The following is a 25,145-nucleotide window of genomic DNA, read 5'->3' as shown; positions in this document are numbered from 1 at the left end:
ACATACAAGGTTTCCACCCGACAATGACGAAATATAACTCATGTAATTGGCCCACTGGCTTGTCACTTGTCATGATCTGAAATGGCAAATCTTTGAGTAGCAGCAGCGCTATAGAGAGATCTCTCTCTATAGCACGCAATGAGGGCCTCTCCAACTATTTTTCCCGGGCTGAATCAGGGGCCCAGCACGTCCCTGGTGATGACTCTGCTAGTGATGCTAGTGATCCTCACCTCCTCTCTCTCTTGTGCAGGAGCAGCACCAGGAGACACAGGCTCAGGACCACCAATAGGAGCACTAGCACCGCCCCCACAGCCTGGCTCCGCCCAGACAGAGCCTCCCCCTCCCCTCCGGTGTCAAACGTCTGTCCGCCAGTGTCCACAGTGCTGCAGAGAGAGAGAGAGAGAGAGAGAGAGAGAGAGAGAGAGAGAAAATGTCTTACTTACTTATACGATGCTCAATGCATTCTCCTGATACAGAGTGGTTCTCGACCTTTTCAGACCGCGACCCCCAAAATAATCATATTTTAACCGGGGACCCCCCCACCCTGACAAGCACTAAGAGTTGAGGCATAACATTTTGCCAGGCGTTGTGAGCATGTAGATCGTCTATTTTCACAATTTCTGCCTCTAATATTGGACAATTTGGCCAATGTTTCATTTGTAATTTTAGAGGTATTAAAAAGTCCTTCAATTGTCACTTAACACATGTGTAGATACACTCTATACACTTAAACATTGTGTTGGTTTGTTTACTGTTGAGTGAGAAAACAATGTTAATCATCTGGGGACCCCACAAAATAATTTGGGGACCCCCACAGGTTGAGAACCACTGTGATACAGTGTCACTTTGTGCGTCATCCAAAAACAAAGACACCCTGCCACTGCGCTCCCTACTCACGTCAGACCACACACAGCGTTGGTGTGCCAGATGAACAGATACTCACGTCAGACCACACACAGCGTTGGTGTGCCAGATGAACAGATACTGGCATCCGTCCGTCTCCAGCATGAACTCTGGGATGCCCATCCCCGCCGTGGGGTTGCAGTGGAACATGATGGTGGACGACACCGTCTTGGTCTTCTCGCGGCCGCACACCGACTCGGAGGGCACCGTCACGTCCAGGTTGCCTCCTGGCAGAGGGGCCAAAGCAGGCTGTCACTCAACAGCTCAGTGGTAGGCATTAGGAATACAGTAATGAGTAGTAAACGGCCTTACAGGTAGTACTTGGCTTTGCTAGGGGAGTGTGTACAGTACCTCTGCTTGTACTTGATGGAACTAAACTCAATGTTCAGCAATGAGTATTAGGCCATGTTTACACCGTAAGACGACAAAGTGCCGTTGCGTTCTCACTTTTTATTGTGTTTACACGGAGACAACAAAGTGTGTATGCCACATAGACTGTAAAAAACTATGGACAGTGGGAAGCCATTGGTTTCTATGCTGGGCAAATGAAGCTTTTCTGGCCATTGTATGGGTGCCGCCATCATTGTAGAAATCAACGTTCATTGGTAGAAATGGTAACATCTCGAATGCAATTGGCTGCCAATGGTCACGTGCCACCGCAGGGATACATGGGACATTGTCTTGAGCTTGCCGAAAATAAAGCACACGAAGAAGAATCACAAGCCCACTGTATGATCACAAGTCCCTCCTACAGCATACCCTGCTATAACATCAATATAAAATAAATTGGACCATATTCTTACAAAACGCCTTGATGATTGAAACGAGGCTTTAAACTAGCGACAGGAACCATAAAGTATTTATGACAATGTGTATTAATGTAAGAAAATCAAATGTCAAAGTTTGGGGGAATAGAATGGAATCCTATGGAGAACATGTTGCTTCTGGTGCCAGAACAGCACAACTAGCGGCCAATCATAGGAACTTTTAGTTCCGTGTTGCTTCATTTTAAATCGGGACAACAACACCCCTGGTATGCCAGGTGGCAGTGAGACACGCTGCCAGATAGACCAGTCACGCATGCGTAGAACCACTTCTGTTCCACTTCCTATCACAGCTAGCTCATAATGTTTACGCGTAGCTCGTTTTGCTTGTACGGTTCTCTCTCGTCGACCTCATGGTGGCGCTAGAAGAAGGGCAGGTGAGAAATGAGGGGTGGAGGTTGTGGTTTGGCAGCCAAGGAGGAGTGTGTGTGCAAAGTTTGGCATGGGATCGGGGCAACGGTGGCGGAGATATGAGTAGGGGAAAAGTGTGACTTGACGGACAGACTGACGGACAGACTGACTGACTGACTGACTGACAGACAGCCGGTGGAGGTTTTGAGAGTAACTGCGACCTGACGGTCGCAATAAATCACCTTTGATGAAGTACTTGGCCTTGCTGGAGGATCCGATCTTGCGGTTGTAGTCGGACTTGAGTTTGACCTGGCAGATGTTGGCTCCCAGACAGCGGGACAGAGAGCTGTTGGTGATGCCAGACAACTGGATGTGGTAGATGTAGCTGTCCCCGTTGGGACGGATGTCCCCGGACGCCTGGTGGTGGCTGCATGAGGGGGACAGAGGGGAGACATTAAAAGACAGCTGGATGTGGTAGATGTAGCTGTCCCCGTTGGGGCGGATGTCCCCGGACGCCTGGTGGTGGCTGAGGGGGACGGAGGGGGGAGACATTAAAAGACAGCTGGATGTGGTAGATGTAGCTGTCCCCGTTGGGACGGATGTCCCCGGACGCCTGGTGGTGGCTGAGGGGGACGGAGGGGGGAGACATTAAAAGACAGCTGGATGTGGTAGATGTAGCTGTCCCCGTTGGGACGGATGTCCCCGGACGCCTGGTGGTGGCTGAGGGGGACGGAGGGGGGAGACATTAAAAGACAGCTGGATGTGGTAGATGTAGCTGTCCCCGTTGGGACGGATGTCCCCGGACGCCTGGTGGTGGCTGAGGGGGACGGAGGGGGGAGACATTAAAAGACAGCTGGATGTGGTAGATGTAGCTGTCCCCGTTGGGACGGATGTCCCCGGACGCCTGGTGGTGGCTGAGGGGGACGGAGGGGAGACGACGGAAAATAACACATTTAGAACAGGTACACTATATTGTGTATCATTATTTTATGCTTTAACTATTGAAAAATAGCAGATATACAAGCTCACACACTGCGAGCTTGTAGATCTGCTATTTTTGAAAAATCGTGAAAATTTGAATTTTGACCCGATTCTATAAGTGTCTTTTGAATCCTTCTAAGGTTTTTGGAAAACCCTATGTTTCTATGTCAGCAATCTGGCCAGCCATTGTCAAAGAAAAGGTCCTTTTCACTTTAACTGGAGCTCAGTTAGTCTTATTTTTGCACACATTTTCATGACTTTTTCAAAAAATAGCAGATCTACAAGCTCGCAGCGCGGCACTCGGTGCCGCGCTGTGAGCTTGTATATCTGCTATTTTTCACTGGTTAAAGCATTCAATAATTTCTAGGCCTACATGGGTTAAAAGACAGCAGAAGAAGGGCGGTATGGGAGACAGAGATTAAGCACTTGAGTCCTTTTAAAATATTTTCAAAAATAAGCCAATCTAGACGCTCAAGTTTTGGGAACATAAACGTTAAGAGACACCAATGTGAAAGTGGTCCTTTAAAGGGCAATTCCTGGCTAAACCATATCCCCCTTAATTTTTTAAGGTTACGCTTTTAGCATAACTTACGCATCTACCAAAGGTATTCTACATGCGTAAGTTAACCGGAAATCGCCTAAGCTCTGTGGAAAGTAAACACAACCGTCTGCTCATGGATTACCGCAAGTGGTGGATCTAACAGCACATCGATTCGTCTCTTGGAACTATAAAAAGAAGATTCATGAAGAGAAAAGTAACTTTGGAACCGGAGAAAATTGTGCTTTTGTCTGTGTATATTTAGCTGCATTTTCGCTGTGAGGATGGGGTCGGGACAACTCGGGAGATCTATGAAGAGGGGAGACAATAACGGAAATCCACCAAACCAGGTGATAAAATATCATGATAAAAGGAAAATTAAGCCTGGAGTATCCCTTTAAGTGTGAATTACCTGAAGTACAGTGCACCCAGGCTGATATTGACCCCGGTGTCGGGGACCCGGATTGTTCCGTTGACCATCTCCACCTCGCGCTGTTTGACGGCACACGCTGCACGAGTCTCCCAACCAATCACAAACTCACATGTTGCCTTGTCCACACTGCCACACACACACACACACACACACACACACACACACACACACACGCACACGCACACGCACACGCACACGCACACACACACACACACACGCACACACACACACACACACAGAAAAAAAGATAGTTGAATCGACACCTTCATGTGTTCATGTCAGTATATAAATGGAGGTATGCTCTGAGTGAGACTGCAATCTGTATGTGTACATCACAGCAAAGCATATCTCTGCCGTCGGGCTGAAACCTCCTAACTCCAAAATGTTAATTTTTGGGAAAATTAGCTCAAGTGGGCTTTTTACTACTTTTCATTGGTTCAATATTATTTTAACCAACACACAGACTTAAAGGCCAGATGTTCAATAGCACATATTTATGAAAAAAAGAGAGGGCCAATCGGGTGGAGTTAGCTGGTTTGGCACAAAGTGTGGAGTTAGGAGGTTTTGTCCCAAGCACTTTTTACTACTTTCCATTGGTTCAATATTATTTTAACCAACACTCAGATGTAAAGGGTGTTCAATATCCCTGATTTTGCCAAAAAAATCTAAAACCTCAAAAATGGAGTTAAGAGGTTTTGGCCAGACAGTGACGATATGTAATATGTGCATGTGTGCGTTTGGCTCTCTCTCTCAATACAACTTTCAATGAAAACCGAAGATGATCTTTCAAGGAACTGCAAAGGAGGCAGAGGAAAACTTTAACTTTTTTAAGACAAACAACGTTCTGCTAGTTAGGCATCCCACTGCAATGTGCACCATAAGTGCAGAGTAAATTAATGTGTGTGTGGTTTAGATTATGGAGAGGCTGTTTTACATGATGGAGGAGGTTTACTGAATGAAAAACGGCACAATGCATCTTTCCATTGCACGTGAAGCTATTTGGCATGAACTCAAGCAGCCTGAGTTACTAATTACTATTGTTTGCGACCGAATGTCGCCGTTTACTATGAGAAATGTCACAGCTTGTCTCCGTGTGTGTACACATTTTTACAGTCTATGGGTTGGTTCCCTTGACACATCACTGTGACATCACATGTGATATCACAGGTGACATCACTTATGTAAAAGTCCATATATGCGTATTACCCAGAATTCCCCTTTTATGCCCATATATGAAGATCCCTGATGTCATCGATATATATCACTGGCCAGATGGCCAAGACATGGCCCATATCTGTGTGGCTGGTTCAGATAGGGATCTCCATGTATGGGCATAAAAGATATTCTATGTTGTGATGTCATGGGAACCACTCTAACAGAATCCCTTTTATGCCCATATATGGAGATCCCTGATGTCATCAATATTAAGCCCATATCTAACAGGACTTCATATGGGAATGCCCATATATGGAGGAAGACAGCCCATATCTGTGCGGCTGGTTCAGACATGGATCTCCATGTACTGTATGGGCATAAAAGGGATGTACTATATAGTACATGGATCTCCATATATGGGTACCTGGACCGATATACATCAGTGGCCAGATGGCCAAGAATTGGTGCAACCTCGCCCTTTAGGCGTCTTACTAGTATTAAGACAGTGTAAAGGCTGGGGAAGGTCTTAGCTGGAGCCGTTTTTATCAGCTTGAATTTCCTTTTCATGATAAACCGATGCATCTCACTCCAAATTCCTGTTAAGTCCCCTCTGACAATGTATCATCTATTGGGAGTTTCTGTTGTGCTCTAGTTTATCCAATCACATCGCTGCACTCTCTTAACCCTAGGGTAGGCCTACTCTATAGAAAACATTAACACATTAAATGCCCACGTGGTGCCCACGCGCCAATCGCTTTGATGTTTACGTGTGCCCATCGACGCGTTCGACGCGTTGTACAGTAAACTATACTGTACTGTAGCTACTGTACTTGGCTACCGCGGTGATGAAACAAACTCCATTTTCCAAAATGCAGCGCGAAATCACGTGACCAGGACGTGCTGTCTGTCTCGTTGACTTCCTGTTTAGCGGCTGCACAAACTTGCAGTTTTCTCCGGATCTTTTCTTTTTTTTCTTTTCACGTTCAAAACGCGGCCTTCTCTACCGGCCGTCACACAAACGCTAAACGCTTAAAACATGCCTAAAACGTTTGGGCATAAGGGGTGAGGCGACGCGCAAGATTAGGGCCTCAAAGTCTCCAACTTTAAATCAGCTCTCACATTGTTGTCACACACAACATTACAGATTGAATCAGTCCAATGACAAAGGAAATACAAATCTAGAAAACAATTAATTGATTTTTAAAATACGTATAAACATTAAAAACAAACAGAGTTCAGTGGTTACCTGATCAGCATAGGGTGTCCTACAGTGCAGTAGTTACCTGATCAGCATGGGGTGTCCTACAGTGGAGCCACAGGTGAGCTGGATCACCGTCCTGGCATTCTGGCCGTTGTCACAGACAGCGTCTCCCATCGCGTAGCTCACCAGGATCTTACCATCTGTAGTATAATGTACTGCATCAGATCTCTATTCAGATACAGTACATCATGCACCACATTAACCACTTGAACCCTAACCTCGCCCACCAGACTAGGCCGTTTGGTTTCCGCCTAGAGCGCGGAAACCACTAGAAGAAGCGGCGTCGCTTTGATTAGGTTCTCCCCGTTTGTTTCCCCAATCCCTATTAAAATGCTTGAGTAGCCTAGTGTAGTCTTGCCAGTCGCTAAAAGTTGGACTAAAAGATGCATATACCAAACGAATTTTTCAAAAGCAAAACTACTCCGCATCAAGGAGTTTATTAGGTAGGCCCTAAAAGCGTGTCCTTGAGCGCAGGGGAATATTTTGGGTTAAAACTGAATCCGGTTTGATCTTTCCGGCAAATTGTAGTCCTTTTAGTACTACAACATGACGTTTTGTGGTTTCCGCTCCCGACCGGTTACAAACCCGAAAAGTGAAGTGATCCCAGACTACTTGAACCCTAGCATCTAGGGGTGTAACGATATAGTAGCTGAATCAAAAAATCTATTTTAATTTGCAATGATCTACTATATCGATATGCAAAAGCATATATTGTACCGTTTTGGCTTTGTATCATATCGGTATCGTTTAAAATGCAGATAATCTGTATCGAATCGTTTTGCAGTGCAATATGGAAACTAAGTATTTGTGCTTTGTATTTAGCAATTTTAACCTCTTGAACCCCATTGCCCCCGCCGGCGGGGGCAAAAGGTGTTGACCTCTGAACAGCTGTCAATAAATCAATAGAGACCAAATAAAAGTACAATTTCATTGTTGATTATTGTTACAGTGGTCCTACAGTATAGTAATCAGCTGCCATTGTACTTTTCATCCATACATTACTCATATTACAGTATTATTACTACTTATTGTTACTCGTTTTTATCATTTTTCACCCTATACTTTAACATTACTAATATTACAGCACTACTCTCACTAAAACATCTGTAGAGTTTACATAGTTTGGAATATATTCATACAATTTTGCCTATCAATTGATGACACCTTGGTGAACAATTTCTCTATTCAATATTTATGTTTTCAATGAGGTCTTGAGGCTCATTCACTATTCAGAAGGCAAATTTTCCATAGGCGGAGGTCTTTTTCAATCATCTTTTCCTAGCTAAATAATCACAGCAGGACAATTTGGTAAGAGAAATGTGATGTTTTACACTGCATTTGTGAATTTTCAGGGGTTAGCTGACATTTGGTGGGACAAGATTAGCCACAATCATTGTAGTTTTGTGTCCACAACTGTTCCAATTTGGGCATACATTTTAGGCGAATTTTTCCCCTGGACCCCCCTGGGGCTTAAGAGGAGAAGGAAAATGAAAAAGAGGGGGTTGATTACTTTTCCGTTCCATATAGCTACTCTTGGTCTATCGATAAATGTGTGTAATCTTTGTGTTCATGTCAAGGTGTGGGTGTCTTGTGTCTATATGTGTTGAAATAAAATGTCCATGTATTTGATTTTTGAAAAATCGTGAAAATTAGAACTTTGACCCGATTCTATAAGTGTCTTTTGAATCCTTCTAAGATTTTTTGAAAAACCTATGTCAGCAATCTGGCCAGCCATCGTCAAAGAAAAGGTCCTTTTCACTTAACTGGAGCTCAGTTAGTCTGTTCTTGAGAGACTACTATGTCAGTGGTGCTCAAACCTTTTCATGTGAAGGACCCCCAAACTGATATTTATTTCGCCACGGACCCGCATCTCAAAATATCTAGTTCCAGGGACCCCCCAGAAGAAAATTTGAGTTACAAATGTTCGCTTTGAAAATACATATATTCAAAGATTTGCACACATTTTCACGACTTTTTCAAAAATAGCAGATCTACAAGCTCGCAGCGCGGCACTCGGTGCCGCGCTGTGAGCTTGTATATCTGCTATTTTTCACTGGTTAAAGCATTCAATAATTCTAGGCCTAAATGGGTTAAGTTGTAAATGAACTGTAATTTTTTTAAAGAAAAGTTTAAAGAGTTTCACCAAGTGAAATGTGTGACCCACCAGCAGAGCTCATCTTCTGGGTGTAAACACGGCCCAGGTTCTGGGTCTTGCCCGCTGCGGTGCGCCGGCACACGGTGGCGTCCTTTGGACAATCTATCCCACCGTGGATCCCCTGACACAGGTTGAAGTAGTAACTGCACAATCAGGACAGAAAAGAAGACAAGAGAGACAACAGGTGACTGAGAGCGTAACGGTAGTATAAATAAAATAAAGACAAGAAGATGCATAAAGTCAGCCTTACGCGTCTCCCTGGTAGCTGAACTTCCATGGTTCTGTGAGGGAGGAGAGGGTGCGGAGGTCGTAGGTCTGGTGCAGGCTGACCAGCCTACACTCCATCTTCCTGGGCGTGCACACCGCCTCGGTGCGCCACAGGAAGCTGGCCGAGCAGCCGCCCGTCTCCGCCAGCAGGCGGGGGGAGCCGTGGCCCGCCTGCGGGTCACACTCCAACAGGATGGACGAGTGACGCTTACTGGACACTGGGGGGGGGGGGGGGGGGGATGTCACAAGGGGGGGGGGGGGGGGGAGTGGGACTATATTAGTAGCTTATGACTAGTATAGTAGTATTTTTTTTATGTCCAATGCATTTGTATTATATAACTAAATGCGTTTGAAATTAAATCAAAATGTTACATTTCAGGATTCCAATTAAAAATAACAAAAAAATATTCAGGATTCCAATTCAAAAGAAGCAAAAATAGCCGATCTACAAGCTCAAAACGCATCGCGCTGCGATGCGTTTTGAGCTTGTAGATCGGCTATTTTTGCTTCTTTTGTATGAGATACTAGAATGACAAAGTAGAACGTATACAGGTAGAACAATAAAAGTCTGCACACCGATTTTTGCTCCCAAACATTAAGTTTACTTGTGGTAACGTTTCGAGCCTAACGGCTCTTCACACCTGAAGTATGACGTAGCAATATGCAATGTGGCCCTCTGGAGTGAAGGTGGAAATATAGTGGCCCTCTGGTGTGAAGGTGGAAATATAGTGGCCCTCTGGAGTGAAGGTGGAAATATAGTGGCCCTCGCCATCATCAAAGTTGCCCACCCCTGCTTTAGCTATTGAAAAATAGCAGATATACAAGCTCACAGCGCTGCGAGCTTGTAGATCTGCTATTTTTGAAAAGTTGTGGAAAAAGTGTGCACATCTTTGAATATATGTATTTTTTAAGCGAACATTTGTAACAAAACTTTTGCTTCTGGGGGGGGTCCCTGGAATGAAATATTTTGAGATGGGGGTCCGTGGCCAAAATACATATCATTTTAGGGGGAGAACAGACATGCTTTTCACTTTCTCCAACTGCTATAAAGTGAAAAACTTGCATCCACCACAGGGTTTGCGTTTCAATTACGGAGGACAACTGTTTTTTTGTACAACAATGGCTCATATTTTAATATTTTTTGGTAATTAAAGAAAAGAAAAGATAAGTGTTAAAACATTTTCATTTACTGCTTTCTATCGTTTTAGCGATTTTAATAATTTTGATTTCAGTGGGTGGAGGCATGCGTTCAAGTGGCTAAATATCTCTTTCTAGACACAATAAGCCCATTCCCAAGATAGACTGCAATCATGTGCAGATGTGACTTATGGGGGCTGGTAGTGTTACTGTAAATAAATAGTAATAAAGAAATCGGCAGCTTATTGTGTCTAAATAGAGATATTTTGCCACTTGTACGCATGCCCCCACCCACTGAAATCAAAATCGCTAAAATGGATAAAACATTTGAACACTCATCTTTTCGTTTCTCTAATTACCATCTAAAATATGAACCCTTGTTGTAAAAACCCAAAGTTGTCCTTTAACCCACTTAGGCATAGAATTATTGAATGCTTTAACCAGTGAAAAATAGCAGATATACAAGCTCACAGCGCAGCACCACTTGTAGATCTGCTATTTTTGAAAAAGTCGTAAAAATGCGTGCAAATCTTAAGCTCAAAAACCCTAACTCAAATTTTGCTTCTGGGGGGTCCCTGGAACTAAATATGTTGAATGGGGGTCTGTGGCCAAATAAATATCATTTTGGGGGTCCTTCACATGAAAAGGTTTGAGAACCACTGACATAGTAGTCTCTCAAGAACAGACCAACTGAGCTCCATTTAAGTGAAAAAATACCTTTTCTTTGACAATGGCTGGCCAGATTTCTGACATAGAAACATAGGTTTTCAAAAAACCTTAGAAGGATTCAAAAGACACTTATAGAATCGTGTAAAAATTCAAATTTTCAAAAATAGCAGATCTACAAGCTCGCAGCGCGGCACTTGGTGCCGCGCTGTGAGCTTGTAGATCTGCTATTTTTCAATAGTTAAAGCATAAAATAATGATACACAAAATGTGTACCCGTTCTGAATCGGTTTTAATGCAACATTCAGGGAAAATCCGTGTTGCCACCATTGAGCCACGCACAACAAGACTCCTTCATTCCGTTACCTTTGGCGCAGAATCCCGACTTCTTGTCGGCAGGAAAGTTAGCGGTGGTGGCGCACCACTTCCTGCCGTCCACCTGTCCGTCTGCCGTGCACTCTGAGTACGTCCTGTTCATGTGTGTGAAGGGGAACACACACTGCTCCTCCTGCTCCGTCACTACAACACACACACACACACACACACACACACACACTTGAACATTTGAAATGTTTATTTATGACCACATAAAGAGAAGTACAAGGATGCCTCATACAAAGGTCATAAACAATGACAGTGCAGTCAGAAAATATGAAAGAACAGCCAGTTACAAAGAGCCTAAACGGCAGAACATTGATACTCTACATACAGTATAGATGACATACTTGTCAGACACGGCGGACATAAATCATGGATAAAGGAAACAACGTCTCCTCCAGATTGAGCGGCTTCCTATAATGGCTGACACTGAGCAATATTTTGCTAACTGTTTGGCCCTCCTTTTGGAGAGGCCTGCCATTTGTAAGCCCCTCACAACCAACTTGTACACATGCCCTAGGCTCCCAAAGATAAAAACCAAAAGTGTACATCTGTAGCCTAGCTGTGAGATGGTCTGCACACACACACACACACACACACACACACGCACGCACACACACACGCACACACACATAAATAGACAGTAGGCGTAATGTAATTATATATATTTTTTAAACGGAAGATGTGTTATTTAATTATTTTTTCCGATACTTCTTGCTCAGAACATCTTTTGTTGTGCTGCTATACGCTTGCCAGTGCATGCAATTGACATCATTCGCACAGATATTGGCTGTCTTCCTCCATATATGGGCATTCCCATATGAAGTCCTGTTAGCTATGGGCTTAATATTGATTAAATCAGGGATCTCCATATATGGGCATAAAAGGGATTCTGTTAGAGTGGTTCCCATGACATGCATCAGAGATCTTCATACAGTATATGGGCATAAAAGGGATTCTGGGGAATACCCATATATGGATGTTTACATTGGTGATGTCACCTGTGATACCACTTGTGAAGTCACAGTGATGTGCCAAGGGAACCAACCTATAGACTGTAAAAATGTGTACTGTACACACACGTCTACACGGACATTTCTCATGGTAAACGACAATTACATGTTCACACTGGGTAAAGCTTCAGTGTTGCTACTGTAACATGTTCTCACCTGGCGGGCAGGGGTCTCCTCCTCCGTACTGCATCAGAACAGCCTTCTCCTCATGCCTGTAGTCCATGCTCATCACCTGGGGGAGGCCGAAGGAGGCGGTGGTTGAGCTGCTAACCTGACACACTGCAGCCTTACTGCAGGCCGGCTCCGCCACCGAGCTGCACACGTTGATACGGTACTTTGGAGACTCCGGTACCTACAGCAAGCGCACACACACATGCACGCACACACGCACGCACGCACGCACACGCACACACACACACAAACACAGACACAGGTGAGCATGCATAAGAATTAAGAATATGGGAGATTGATTGAGATTGATTGGTCTTAATCTGTTAAAACCAGTACTTTTAGAATTTAGCTACTGAAAACTCTTAGGCTGCATTCACACTAAAGAGTGATATACCCTTTCCTTGTCCTTTGAGAATGAGGGGGGGTGGGTGTCGTCCAATTAATTCTCTATGGAAGTCACATGGTTTCATGCCTCTTCCAAGCCTCTTGGCTTGAATCCAAGCCAAGATGCCCTAACCCAAGGGTTAGAACCTGACCCTAACCCTTGGTGCTAGCGAAGGGTGTAGCGTAGCGAGAGCCGTAGTTTACCTGGAGCTCCCCGCTGAGGACAGAGAGGTCAAAGGTGAACTGGAGCTGCTGGTCGGTGAGGTGGCAGCCGCTGGTGGAGGTGGCATCAGGACACACCACGGGGGAGGACCACTCGAACATGAACACACAACCCTGCTGCCGCAGCATCTGAGGAGAACCCTGGAATACACAATATGAACACACAACATGAACACACAACATGAACACACAACCCTGCTGACTCAGCATCTGAGGAGAACCCTGGGAACACACAATATGAACACACAACATGAACACACAACATGAACACACAACATGAACACACAACCCTGATGACGCAGCATCTGAGGAGAACCCTGCAGAACACAGGAGAGAGAGAGGGTGAAATAGGGTCGATTTTGACAGTAAGTTTAGTCGACAACGGTCTATAGAGAAAAGTTTTGTTGCATCCTCACTTTTTCTTTTCTTAAATATTTATCCCACGATTTTTGTAACGCATTTTTTCCACCCAGTGTCAATTGTCTAATGTAATCCTGGACACAGAAAGTCCCTTTTGCCAACCCCACCTAGGGTATGGGCAGTTGGGCACTGACTGAAAACGCCCCCCAGCGAGAATCAAACCAGGACCTTGCAGCTTTGAGGCGACAGCGCTACCGACTGTGCCACCCATGCCCCCGTTCTCGCTTTTTATTCTGCGTTTACATGGAAAACGCATCAGTAATTCAATGACTGGAAGCGACGATGGAAGGCTCGTCTGAGGACGACCTAGAGAGAGAAATGAGACAGAGCGAAACAGTGTGCGTGCGTGCGTGCGCGTGCATGTGCGCGGTACAGACCAGGTCCAGTCCCCTCTGGCAGGTGAAGACGATGGTGGAGGTGTAGTTGAGGGTGGGGTCAGACTTGCAAGGGGTGGAGCTATTGTAGGTGATTGACACCTCGTTGGCGGCCATGTTGATCTGAGGCCCTGCCGTCGTTCGCCCAATGTCCTGAGGAACGACCAGGGAGAGAGAGAGAGAGAGAGAGAGAGAGAGAGAGAGACGGTGAGAGCAGAAACCTTGGTGAATATTATTATTAACAAGACAAAGTCATTTGTGGTGTGTGTGTGGGTGTGAGTGTGAGTGTGAGTGTGAGTGTGTGTGTGTGTGTGTGTGTGTGTGTGTGTGTCTCACCACAGGGGGTCCATCGTCAGGGTCCATGCAGACGGTGACCCCAGGGGGACAGGTGACCCCAGGGATGGGGTTGAGGGGCTGACAGATGTTGATGTAGAAGTCTGGAGAGCCGTCGTCTGGGTTCACGTCGTCGTCTGAGCAGGACGACGACGGCGAGGAAAGAAGAAGTGTTGCGTCAGACGTTACACGCAGAACACAGCTTGAGCAACATGAAACCTTTCCTTCTTAAGACCTCTATTGTTTTTCGTACTAAAAGTGGCGAAAATAACTGATCTACAAGCCGACAATACATCGTGCTGTGAGATTTTTTGCTACTTTTGAACATGTTTGGGAAACTGTGAGGTCAAAACAGCGGTTTGGTTCGTCTCAGGACGTTGTGTAAACACAATCCAATAAAAAAATACTAACTTTGAAGCTAAAGAAATAACCGCACTAGAATAAAGACTATCTATTCTGTTAGTTATGAGAGGGCCCGCGAAATCTAGTAACAGGGGCAGCTGAAATCTAGCAACAGGGGCAGCTATGAAAAGAATCGTCTAAAGCAGGTATGAAGGGGTATGATGAGAGGCAGATTTAACCCTATATGTGTTTTGGTCTGAATGACTCCTTTAATGGGACACCACAAGAAGAACATAATCAGGTTTCCAGGGCTTTGCTGACCTGTAGCCGTGTAGTAACCACTGATATGGATGAGAGGAGTCAGGTCTATGAGAGAAGAGCCATTCAGCACAGAGCACTTCACCTGAGAGAGAGAGAGAGAGAGAGAGAGAGAGAGAGAGAGAGAGAGAGAGAGAGAGAGAGAGAGAGAAGGCATGAATGATTGATGATGTAACCAGTAATGCATGAATTGTACATATCTCTGCCGAAACCTCCTAACTCCAAAACGTTAATTTTCGGGAAAATGAGCTCAAGTGGAGTTAGGAGGTTTTGACCGAAGGGCTTTTTACTACTTTTCATTGGTTCAATATTATTTTAACCAACACACAGACGTAAAGGGTGTTCAATAATACGGCAGTCTATTTATGAAAAAATCACACCCATGTGAAGTGGAGCTGTGTGTGTGTGTGTGTGTGTGTGTGTGTGTGTGTGTGTGTGTGTGTGTGTGTGTGGATCATGTGTACCGATTTTTGTGACATTTGAAGAAAATATGTAGGAAAAGGAGCAAAAAGTGTGTTTTGGAGAAAATTCAAGATGGCGGAAAATCTATCATGGCGCAAATGGGCGTGGCCTATATGGGGAGATGCGTCATGACCCAAGGAATCAAGGGAAAAAATATTTTTAATTTTCCGACCTACGGTTCAAGAGTTACAGGCCAAAACGTAAAGTGGGGTGTTATGGCGCCACCGTGCGGCCAAATGACACAATCTTTTTTTATTTAATCCTTGAAATCATTATGAACCTCCTCTCCAAGTCTTGAAACTCTAGCCCCTATGGTTTGCGAGAGGCAAATAATTGAATGTGAGTTTTTGCAATTCCCATTATAAGTCAATGGGGAAAATTAATTCACTAATAAATTAATTTCAATTAAACTATAGAACCTTTCTCTTAGAAAAGTAATAGCCCACGATTCCCGAGTAAGCCGGTCGATTTGACATATGGCGCGAGTGTGTGGTGGCAAAACTGTGGGACTAGTGGCGTGCCGAAGTTTAGGAAGTTCAGGCTACATACACACACACACACACACAGACAGACCCACACGGCCACGTATAGGGAGCCTGTGCTTCACACAGCTCCAAAAAGAGAGGGCCAATCGGGTGGAGTTAGCTGGTTTGGCACAAAGTGTGGAGTTAGGAGGTTTTGTCCCAAGCACTTTTTACTACTTTCCATTGGTTCAATATTATTTTAACCAACACTCAGATGTAAAGGGTGTTCAATAGCCCTGATTTATGACAAAAAATCTAAAACTCAAAAATGGAGTTAAAGGAGTAGTTCACCCCCAAAATGACTTTTTTCCATTGATTAGTCACGCTATGGAGACTAGAGTTCAATAATATTTTTAGTTTTTTGTCACATTCCTAAGACAAAAAATGTGATAACAATAAATTTACCCCCATTCGTTCCGGATGAGGACCCGTTTCGAAACGGGTCCCCATCCGGAATCAATGGGGGTAAATTTACTCTGATCAAATTTTTGTCTTAGGAATGTGACAAAAAACTAAAAATATTATTGAACTCTAGTCTCCATAGCGTGACTAATCAATGGAAAAAAGTCATTTTGGGGGTGAACTACTCCTTTAAGAGGTTTTGACCAGACAGTGATGATATGGTAATGTTAACTATGTGACATCTGAAATGAACGCACAAGGACCTCTTGCACAATTAGGCCCAATCTGCAGTCCAACGAGGGGTCACATGTGATGCAACGGTGGTGTAAAACAATGTTGTACAAGTAGTGTTTCTGTAGTTTTCTGTTAACCTACATGAGCAAGATGAAGGCAACTATTGGTTCCAAATGTCGGTAATTGGTTCTAAAATGTTGATACATTTTCATTCGATTGCCCAGCCCTAACGGGTACACATTATTGTGTATCATTATTGCATGATTTAACTATTGAAAAATAGCAGATAATTATACGAGCTTGTAGATCTGCTATTTTTGAAAAATTGTGAAAATTAGAATTTTGAACCGATTCTATAAGTGTCTTTTGAATCCTTCTAAGGTTTTTTGAAAAACCTATGTTTCTATGTCAGCAATCTGGCCAGCCATCGTCAAAGAAAAGGTCCTTTTCACTTAACTGGAGCTCAGTTAGTCTGTTCTTGAGAGACTACTATGTCAGTGGTTCTCATACCTTTTCATGTGAAGGACCCCCAAAATGATATGTATTTGGCCACGGACCCCCATCTCAAAATATGTAGTTCCAGGAACCCCCCAGAAGCAAAATTTGAGTTACAAACGTTCGCTTTAAAAATACATATATTCAAAGACTTGCACACATTTTCACAACTTTTTCAAAAATAGCAGATCTACAAGCTCGCAGCGCAGCACTCGGTGCCACGCTGTGAGCTTGTATATCTGCTATTTTTAATAGTTAAAGCATCCAAGAATTTTAGGCCTAAATGGGTTAAAAAAAGAAACAAACAAAAAAAAACATTGAGCCAGAGTCAAGTGTAAACTTGACCAATAGAAGGGACTTGTGTACATTAACCGTGCAGACCGTGACCTTTAACCCTGGACTACTGTGCGTCATGGATGTATTATTGGTTAGCTGCACAGCGCCGTTAGCGTGTTAGCTAGTTCCTGCAATAAGTAACAAGTCTAGACTGCAAATGATATCACAGCTGGACATGTACACATATGCGCGGGCAAACACATGCTAGTGTGACGAATACTCTACAACTGCAAGCAAAGAGTCGCGCGCGCACGCACGCACGCATGGCACACACACACACACACACACACACACACACACACACACACACACACACACACACACACACACACACACACACACACACACTTGGCTTTCATTTAACTTCTCAGCCAATCTACACCTGTGAGGGTAATTTCTTACACCCTTAAATGTTTTGCATTAGAATTAAGTGAATATTCTGGTTTTTGCCCAATGTTATTTTTTTTTTCTTCTTTTTTTTTTAAGAACACACACCCCGTACACACACACACACACACACACACACACACACACACACACACACACACACACACACACACAGACACCCCGTACACACACACACACACTCTTACCAGGTGTTCGCAGGCCAGGACTGTGTGCAGGGAGAAGAAGTGAGTGCAGGTGTCAGGGTCGGAGTCAATCAGGACGAGTTCGGTAGAGCCAGACCCGGAACCGGCAGACCTGCAGCGGAAACCCAGGGGAAAAAAAAGAATTACATTCTAGTAAGAATACAAGAATGAATAACAGAGAGCAGGGGTCTTCAATAGGGGGTCCTCGGAGTTACTACAGGGGGGTCCTCCAAAACTGAGTGATAGAACCTTTTCCCCCTTTTTTATATTATTAACCACTTGAACTCTAGTGTCCATATTCTGAGAACCTTTGCCAAAAATAGCAGATCTAAAAGCGCGTTGTGAGCTTGTAGATCGGCAAAAAAACTAAGTAAGTACAGAGTGAAAGGTCAAGTTTATTAACCGATTTAGTGCCATTCCCGAGATATCTCGCGAAATTCCCTTTGATGTTCGCAGTGCCATTCCCGAGATATCTCGCGAAAAGTAATATATTACTGTAACGGCGGTTATCCTACCGGGTACATGCGCGGAAGGTCCCGAGACGATCTCCCTCGCTGATTTATCATCATCACGGATCCACGAGCACAAAATAGTAATCCCATAATATTGAGGCAGACGGGGAATCTCATCTTTAATGTCCATTATCTCAAAACAACACTTTCAAAGCGAGGATGGAGGCAGATGCTCGCTTATATAACACATGTTGAAAAGCACCGATCCGATCCGCCATTACACCACGTAAACAATGATCGATTCCGGTGAAGGACGTGATGACGTCAGACCGGAAGTGTTTACGCTATGGACTTCTGGCCTTCAAAATAAGACAACGCTAGTGAATGCAGCCTGAGGGAGGCATCGTGGACATTTTAATCTGTTAATTTCTGGGGCACAAAATGGGTTAAGTATTGACGGTTCAAGTGGTTAAATATCTGAAAACACAAATTGACATGAAAACAAAATACACTGATGAAACTATATGGAATCTATGAACAGGTTGTGGGGGTCCCTGCTTCATCTCTCTCTCAACTAAGGGGTCCTTGGCCTGAAAATGTTGAAGACCCCTGACAGAGAGAGAGAGAGAGAGAGAGAGAGAGAGAGAGAGAGAGAGAGAGAGAGAGAGAGAGAGAGAGAGAGATAGAGACCTGCAGATGAAGCTGATGACACTCTTGTGTCTGAGGTTGGTGTTGGCAGGACACTGGTCTCCACCCATGTAGGTCAGCTCCAACACCTGGTCCTGGTAGGACAGCTTCTTGTTCACCTGGCCTGCGCTCACTGCGCTGCTGCGCCCTTTAATGCACACTCCTGAAACACATGCACATACAGTTTAATGCACACTCCTGAAACACATGCACATACAGTTTAATGCACACTCCTGAAACACATGCACATACAGTTTAATGCACACTCCTGAAACACATGCACATACAGTTTAATGCACACTCCTGAAACACATGCACACATAGTTTAATGCACACTCCTGAAACACATGCACATAGGGTTAGGGTTAGCTCTAACTGGAGACTTTATTGTACTTACTGTAAAAACTCCATTAGCAGTTTTACATAGGATTTTGGTTTGGTCCTTTTATTTCCTCTTGCTTTTTCTAATTGAACACAAGATATCATAATATTCACAACACCAGAGGCAGCTCCACTAATCATCATCAACGTAGATTTAACACTAAACAAGGCTCTAACTCGTTCTCCTGCTACACCATCAACATGTGGAACGCCCTTCCACAAGCCTTAACCCTGCAAGGCCCAGCGATGCTTTTTGGTAACATTTTTTCAACATTTTTTTTTAAAATATTATAATTAGTTTTCCTGTTCCTTTTTCACATTAACATAACCATTGGATCCTATTGTTTAGTATTACAATTCCATTGGCCACGATATGTGCATATAAATACCCCACACAGAGGCTGACATTCACACAACTTCAAAATCTCTGGAGTCCAGAGTCTGGACGAACAACATCTCACTTTTTCACTGAAGCTATTCCTCACTAAAACATAAGTAAATGCCTGTAATATTTGTTTTGGTGATCATTAGAATGTCTAGAACATGTCTATATGTTATTATTGTGAAGAAATATCCCCAAAATGAAATTAGAGCATGATTTATGATTTATGGCTATAAAACCTTACAAAAACATTATACATTTTTAAACATTACATTTTCCTCTGATTAGGACTCCTACAACACCATCTGATAAAAAAATGGCAAGTAGAAATTAATTCAGGTCTTGTAGGGAGAGCAAATCTCTAGCCTCCTTCAAAATCGGTATGAAAAGTCACCTTCAGGTGGCTGCTACTCGAGACTTGTAAATAGACTAAGCCCCCATGCTCCCACCCACCCTTTTTTCTGCCTTTGTATTTGATGTTATGCTTTTCTTGCTTTTGAAACTGATATTATCCTAGATAAAGTACTATGTTCTATCCGTCTGTCTTTCAATGTTATATGAGATACTTAAAGTGTGGTTCCTGTGGAAATAAGCCTCGGCTTTCTAGGATCTCCTTTTAGTTGACCTTGTACCAGTGATTGGTACTGTCATGAAACTGTACTTTTTTCTATTGCAAACTTCTAATACATTCTTCAATCAATCAAAAAAATTAATGCATGCTCCATAGAGCACGGCCTTTAGCAGCACTATTAGGCCAAACACCAGAGGGGTTTGCCTCCGGGCTTTTAGACTGATAAAGCGGGAATAAAGGAAACCTTCTTTATAGACCAACATAGCAACACTACCAAAAGGGTACATGGGACTACATCTCTCACATTAGTGGAACAATACTTCACAGAACAGTTACATTCTACAGTATATTATTACTATAATTATTATTATTATATGACACGTTAACAGGGACAATTTACTGGGTTCATTTTGCCTCTGCCTTTTAGCTTAAGAATAAAGGAATGATACAACATGTGACATCCTGGTAACAATAATTTGAGGTGTGTGTCTAAGTTATCCAGCAGACTGTGGTGCTATGGAGGAAATACGAGGAATAAGAAGCCGTGACGCAAGTCTTGTGTTCCTGCATGTATAAACCATCTGAATATAAACACTGGGTCTGTCTCAGCATGCACTAATGTGTAACCTGGAGCCTCTCTGTCTGGTAGGAAACGGTTTAATTAGCAGCTTTTCTGTTAAAGGCCTATTCAACGCTGGATCGAACCATAGCTCCATAATGTTAGCTTTTAACATAGGTGGTCGGACACGTTAGCTCTGCGTTGCGTTAGAGTCCACGTTGTCAAAGATAAAAGCACAAAAAAAAGGTATTTCCCAGGTGTCTCCTTAGCTCTAGCTCAGTCGGTAGAGCATGATGACTGCTAAAACTGAGACCCGGGTTCGATTCCCCGTGACTGGTAAATATTCCAGTAAACACATGTCGGCGCATGCGCACTAAGACTCTCCGTTCCCGTCTGACGGAAGACGCTGTAAGCGTCTCAAAGCGTCGCACGGGTGAAGCTGAAAGCGAGTTGGGAACGCGTCGGGGGGGTTGAAGCAGAAGGGGTGAGAATGGGCTGTCATTTTGATGTGAAACAATCACCACTGAGAGTGGTTTTGTTGAAATGACAGGAAATCTGCTTGTTCCAGAATACTTTTGTGGACGTTTGCGGTTTTACTTTCCTGTTTGTGATAACCTTGTGATAACCTTGTGATAACCTTGTGATAACCTGCTTGGTGCCAAACACGAGTTTCCGAGGTTTTGGCCCGATCTGTCCCTGTGCCAAACACGAGTTTCCCGAGTTGGCCGGTTTCGGCATGATCGCGATCGTGAAATGCATGTTTGACTACCAGAACAGCTCTGGGACTGGGTTACCAGGGCCCAAGGTGGAGGGGGCCTTAATTCTTTTATACTTTAACTTTTGAAAAATAGCAGATATACAAGTTCACAGCGTGGCACTCGGTGCCGCGCTGTGAACTTGTATATCAGCTATTTTTGAAAAGGCATGAAAATGTGTGTAAATCTTTGAATATATGTATTTATTAAGCGAACATTTGTAACTCAGATTTTGCTTCTGGGGGGTCCCTGGAACAACATGTTTTGAGATGGGGGTCCGCGGCCAAATACATGTCATTTTGGTGGTCCTTCACATGAAAAGGTTTGAGAACCAGACGTTTTTTCAAAAAACTTTAAAAAAAAATAGCAGATCTACAAGCTCGCAGCACGGCTGTGAGCTTGTATATCTGCTATTTTTCAATAGTTAAAGCACAAAATAATGCGTAGTAAATAATGCGTTCCCAGTCTAATGAAATACATTCATGGGGGGCCCGCAGTGAATCCTTGTACCCAGGGCCCAGAATTTGATGCAACACCCCTGAAGAACATACCAGTCCCAGGGCTGCATCCAGCGTTGGCCACCTCTCCACAGATGTTGAGCCTGAACATGTTGCTGCGGTCGCTGTGGTCGTAGACGGTGTAGCCTCCGTCCACAGCCAGGGGGTTCAGGTCAAACAGATAACCTACCACACACACATACAGGGAGTTCAGGTCAAACAGATAACCTACCACACACACATACAGGGAGTTCAGGTCAAACAGATAACCTACCACACACACATACAGGGGGTTCAGGTCAAACAGATAACCTACCACACACACATACAGGGGGTTCAGGTCAAACAGATAACCTACCACACACACATACAGGGAGTTCAGGTCAAACAGATAACCTACACCACACACATACAGGGAGTTCAGGTCAAACAGATAACCTACCAACACACACATACAGGGGGTTCAGGTCAAACAGATAACCTACCACACACACATACAGGGAGTTCAGGTCAAACAGATAACCTACACCACACACATACAGGGAGTTCAGGTCAAACAGATAACCTACCAACACACACATACAGGGAGTTCAGGTCAAACAGATAACCTACCAACACACATACAGGGAGTTCAGGTCAAACAGATAACCTACCACACACACATACAGGGAGTTCAGGTCAAACAGATAACCTACCAACACACATACAGGGAGTTCAGGTCAAACAGATAACCTACCACACACACATACAGGGAGTTCAGGTCAAACAGATAACCTACACCACACACATACAGGGAGTTCAGGTCAAACAGATAACCTACACCACACACATACAGGGAGTTCAGGTCAAACAGATAACCTACACCACACATACAGTACAAGCTGACAATCCATTTCATCAGTTTTTAAATTTGTATCATTATTATTTTCATCAAATTGTTGATTAATAATCGACTGGTGTTTTGGGCATGTAATTATAGGAGGGAAAAAAGGGGGATATGGGAAAATAGCGAAAAAGGGAAAACTATCTATATATGACAACATTGTGTGACTAAGTGTAAAATAAGGCTTAACACAAATGCTGCCAAAAAAATACCCCTTTGTAGGGCTTCTCTGCCATGCCCGAGGAACCGGAAGATTAAAAAATATGAATTTATCGAAGCCGTACTAAAATAGGTCAGAACTAATGCTCCGGGATCAGTCTCTACACGGACACATTATGGAGCGGGCCGATTAACATTGAGGCCGCAAACCGGAAGCGGATGGTCCGTCCTCTATTCCGGCCCGTTATCTTTCTGTGTAAACACCACGGCTTACAGATGGAGAACGGATTGATCAATTTTCAAAATTTCAATGGATTTGAGAAGCTGATGGAATACGCGAACACACGCTGCATAGCAGTGTCCGATCGCGCACGATGGGAACTGGATTAGCGCCCGCGTTAACAGGTAGAAGCCAGCAGTGAAAGACATAGAAAAATCTTCGGTTTCCTCGGTTGTATACAACCAATGAGTTAATGATGATGGAGACCCACAAGTGTTCTGAAGTGTCCTTGAGCAATTCTCTGATCCCTGAATTTCTCCCGAGGAGCAGGTTGGTGCCTTGCATGGCCATCGGTTTATGAATGCGTGTATGACTGACCTGTAGCAGGGTTAATAACCCTACAGTTCTCATGTTGGCTGATGTTCAGAGGGTTAGTGTGTGTGTGTGTGTGTGTGTGTGTGTGTGTGTGTGTGTGTGTGTGTGTGTGTGTGTGTGTGTGTGTGTGTGTGTACCTGTAGCAGGGTTAATAACCCTACAGTTCTCATGTTGGCTGATGTTCAGAGGGTTAGTGTGTGTGTGTGTGTGTGTGTGTGTGTGTGTGTGTGTGTGTGTGTGTGTGTGTGTGTGTGTGTGTGTGTGTGTGTACCTGTAGCAGGGTTAATAACCCTACAGTTCTCATGTTGGCTGATGTTCAGAGGGTTAGTGTGTGTGTGTGTGTGTGTGTGTGTGTGTGTGTGTGTGTGTGTGTGTACCTGTAGCAGGGTTGATAACTCTACAGTTCTCATGTTGGCTGATGTTCAGAGGGTTAGTGTGTGTGTGTGTGTGTGTGTGTGTGTGTGTGTGTGTGTGTGTGTGTGTGTGTGTGTGTGTGTGTGTGTGTGTACCTGTAGCAGGGTTAATAACCCTACAGTTCTCATGTTGGCTGATGTTCAGAGGGTTAGTGTGTGTGTGTGTGTGTGTGTGTGTGTGTGTGTGTGTGTGTGTGTGTGTACCTGTAGCAGGGTTGATAACTCTACAGTTCTCATGTTGGCTGATGTTCAGAGGGTTAGTGTGTGTGTGTGTGTGTGTGTGTGTGTGTGTGTGTGTACCTGTAGCAGGGTTAATAACTCTACAGTTCTCATGTTGGCTGATGTTCAGAGGGTTAGTGTGTGTGTGTGTGTGTGTGTGTGTGTACCTGTAGCAGGGTTAATAACCCTACAGTTCTCATGTTGGCTGATGTTCAGAGGGTGTGTGTGTGTGTGTGTGTGTGTGTGTGTGTGTGTGTGTGTGTGTGTGTGTGTGTGTGTGTGTGTGTGTGTGTGTGTGTGTGTGTGTGTACCTGTAGCAGGGTTAATAACTCTACAGTTCTCATGTTGGCTGATGTTCAGAGGGTTAGTGTGTGTGTGTGTGTGTGTGTGTGTGTGTGTGTGTGTGTGTGTGTGTGTGTGTGTGTGTGTGTGTGTACCTGTAGCAGGGTTGATAACTCTACAGTTTTCATGTTGGCTGATGTTCAGAGGGCAGGCAGCAGCAGTGGACCACAGGAAGGTGTAAACACACTCCTCCACTGAGGAGATCAGGGTGGGACGAGAGTCCTGATGACAAACACATGCACACGCACACACACACACACACACACGCACGCGCACGCGCACGCGCACGCGCACGCACACGCACACGCACACGCACACACACACACACACACACACACACACACACACAGCGACATAGAATGAAGTTGTTTAGTGCAGTCCAGGGGTGCCGCGAGATCATTTGATAATATTTGGAATTTATTTGGACACTTGAAAAAAATGTTTCAAATGTGTACGTCTTTTGCCCTGCTTCATCATACAAGACTGTCGCACAAAACTAGTGAAAACAGCAGATCTACAAGCACACAACGCCTTGCGATGTGAGGCGTTGTGTGCTTGTAGATCTGCTGTTTTCACTAGTT

General features: G+C 44.2%; 1 protein-coding gene across 1 annotated transcript in view; it reads right to left on the bottom strand.

Annotated features, from left to right (window-relative positions):
* The window catches only part of igf2r (insulin-like growth factor 2 receptor), a 95,206-nt gene that overhangs the window by 8,357 nt on the left and 61,704 nt on the right, over window positions 1-25,145 (bottom strand). The window contains exons 32-48 of the mRNA XM_080745274.1: window positions 24,660-24,786; window positions 22,008-22,139; window positions 18,812-18,971; window positions 17,673-17,781; window positions 14,630-14,711; window positions 13,970-14,103; window positions 13,637-13,786; window positions 12,822-12,980; window positions 12,219-12,414; window positions 11,038-11,190; window positions 8,852-9,086; window positions 8,611-8,744; window positions 6,469-6,586; window positions 4,010-4,156; window positions 2,321-2,505; window positions 944-1,130; window positions 231-383 (exon numbers count right to left, since the gene is read on the bottom strand). Of these exons, the coding sequence (XP_080601400.1) occupies window positions 231-383; window positions 944-1,130; window positions 2,321-2,505; window positions 4,010-4,156; window positions 6,469-6,586; window positions 8,611-8,744; window positions 8,852-9,086; window positions 11,038-11,190; window positions 12,219-12,414; window positions 12,822-12,980; window positions 13,637-13,786; window positions 13,970-14,103; window positions 14,630-14,711; window positions 17,673-17,781; window positions 18,812-18,971; window positions 22,008-22,139; window positions 24,660-24,786 (2,561 nt within the window). The remainder of the gene's footprint in view (window positions 1-230; window positions 384-943; window positions 1,131-2,320; window positions 2,506-4,009; window positions 4,157-6,468; window positions 6,587-8,610; window positions 8,745-8,851; window positions 9,087-11,037; window positions 11,191-12,218; window positions 12,415-12,821; window positions 12,981-13,636; window positions 13,787-13,969; window positions 14,104-14,629; window positions 14,712-17,672; window positions 17,782-18,811; window positions 18,972-22,007; window positions 22,140-24,659; window positions 24,787-25,145) is intronic.

Source organism: Nannobrachium achirus (genome assembly GCF_963921795.1).
Source record: "Nannobrachium achirus genome assembly, chromosome: 16".
In the NCBI taxonomy this organism is placed as follows: domain Eukaryota; kingdom Metazoa; phylum Chordata; class Actinopteri; order Myctophiformes; family Myctophidae; genus Nannobrachium; species Nannobrachium achirus.
This window is presented reverse-complemented; position numbering and strand designations above follow the sequence as displayed.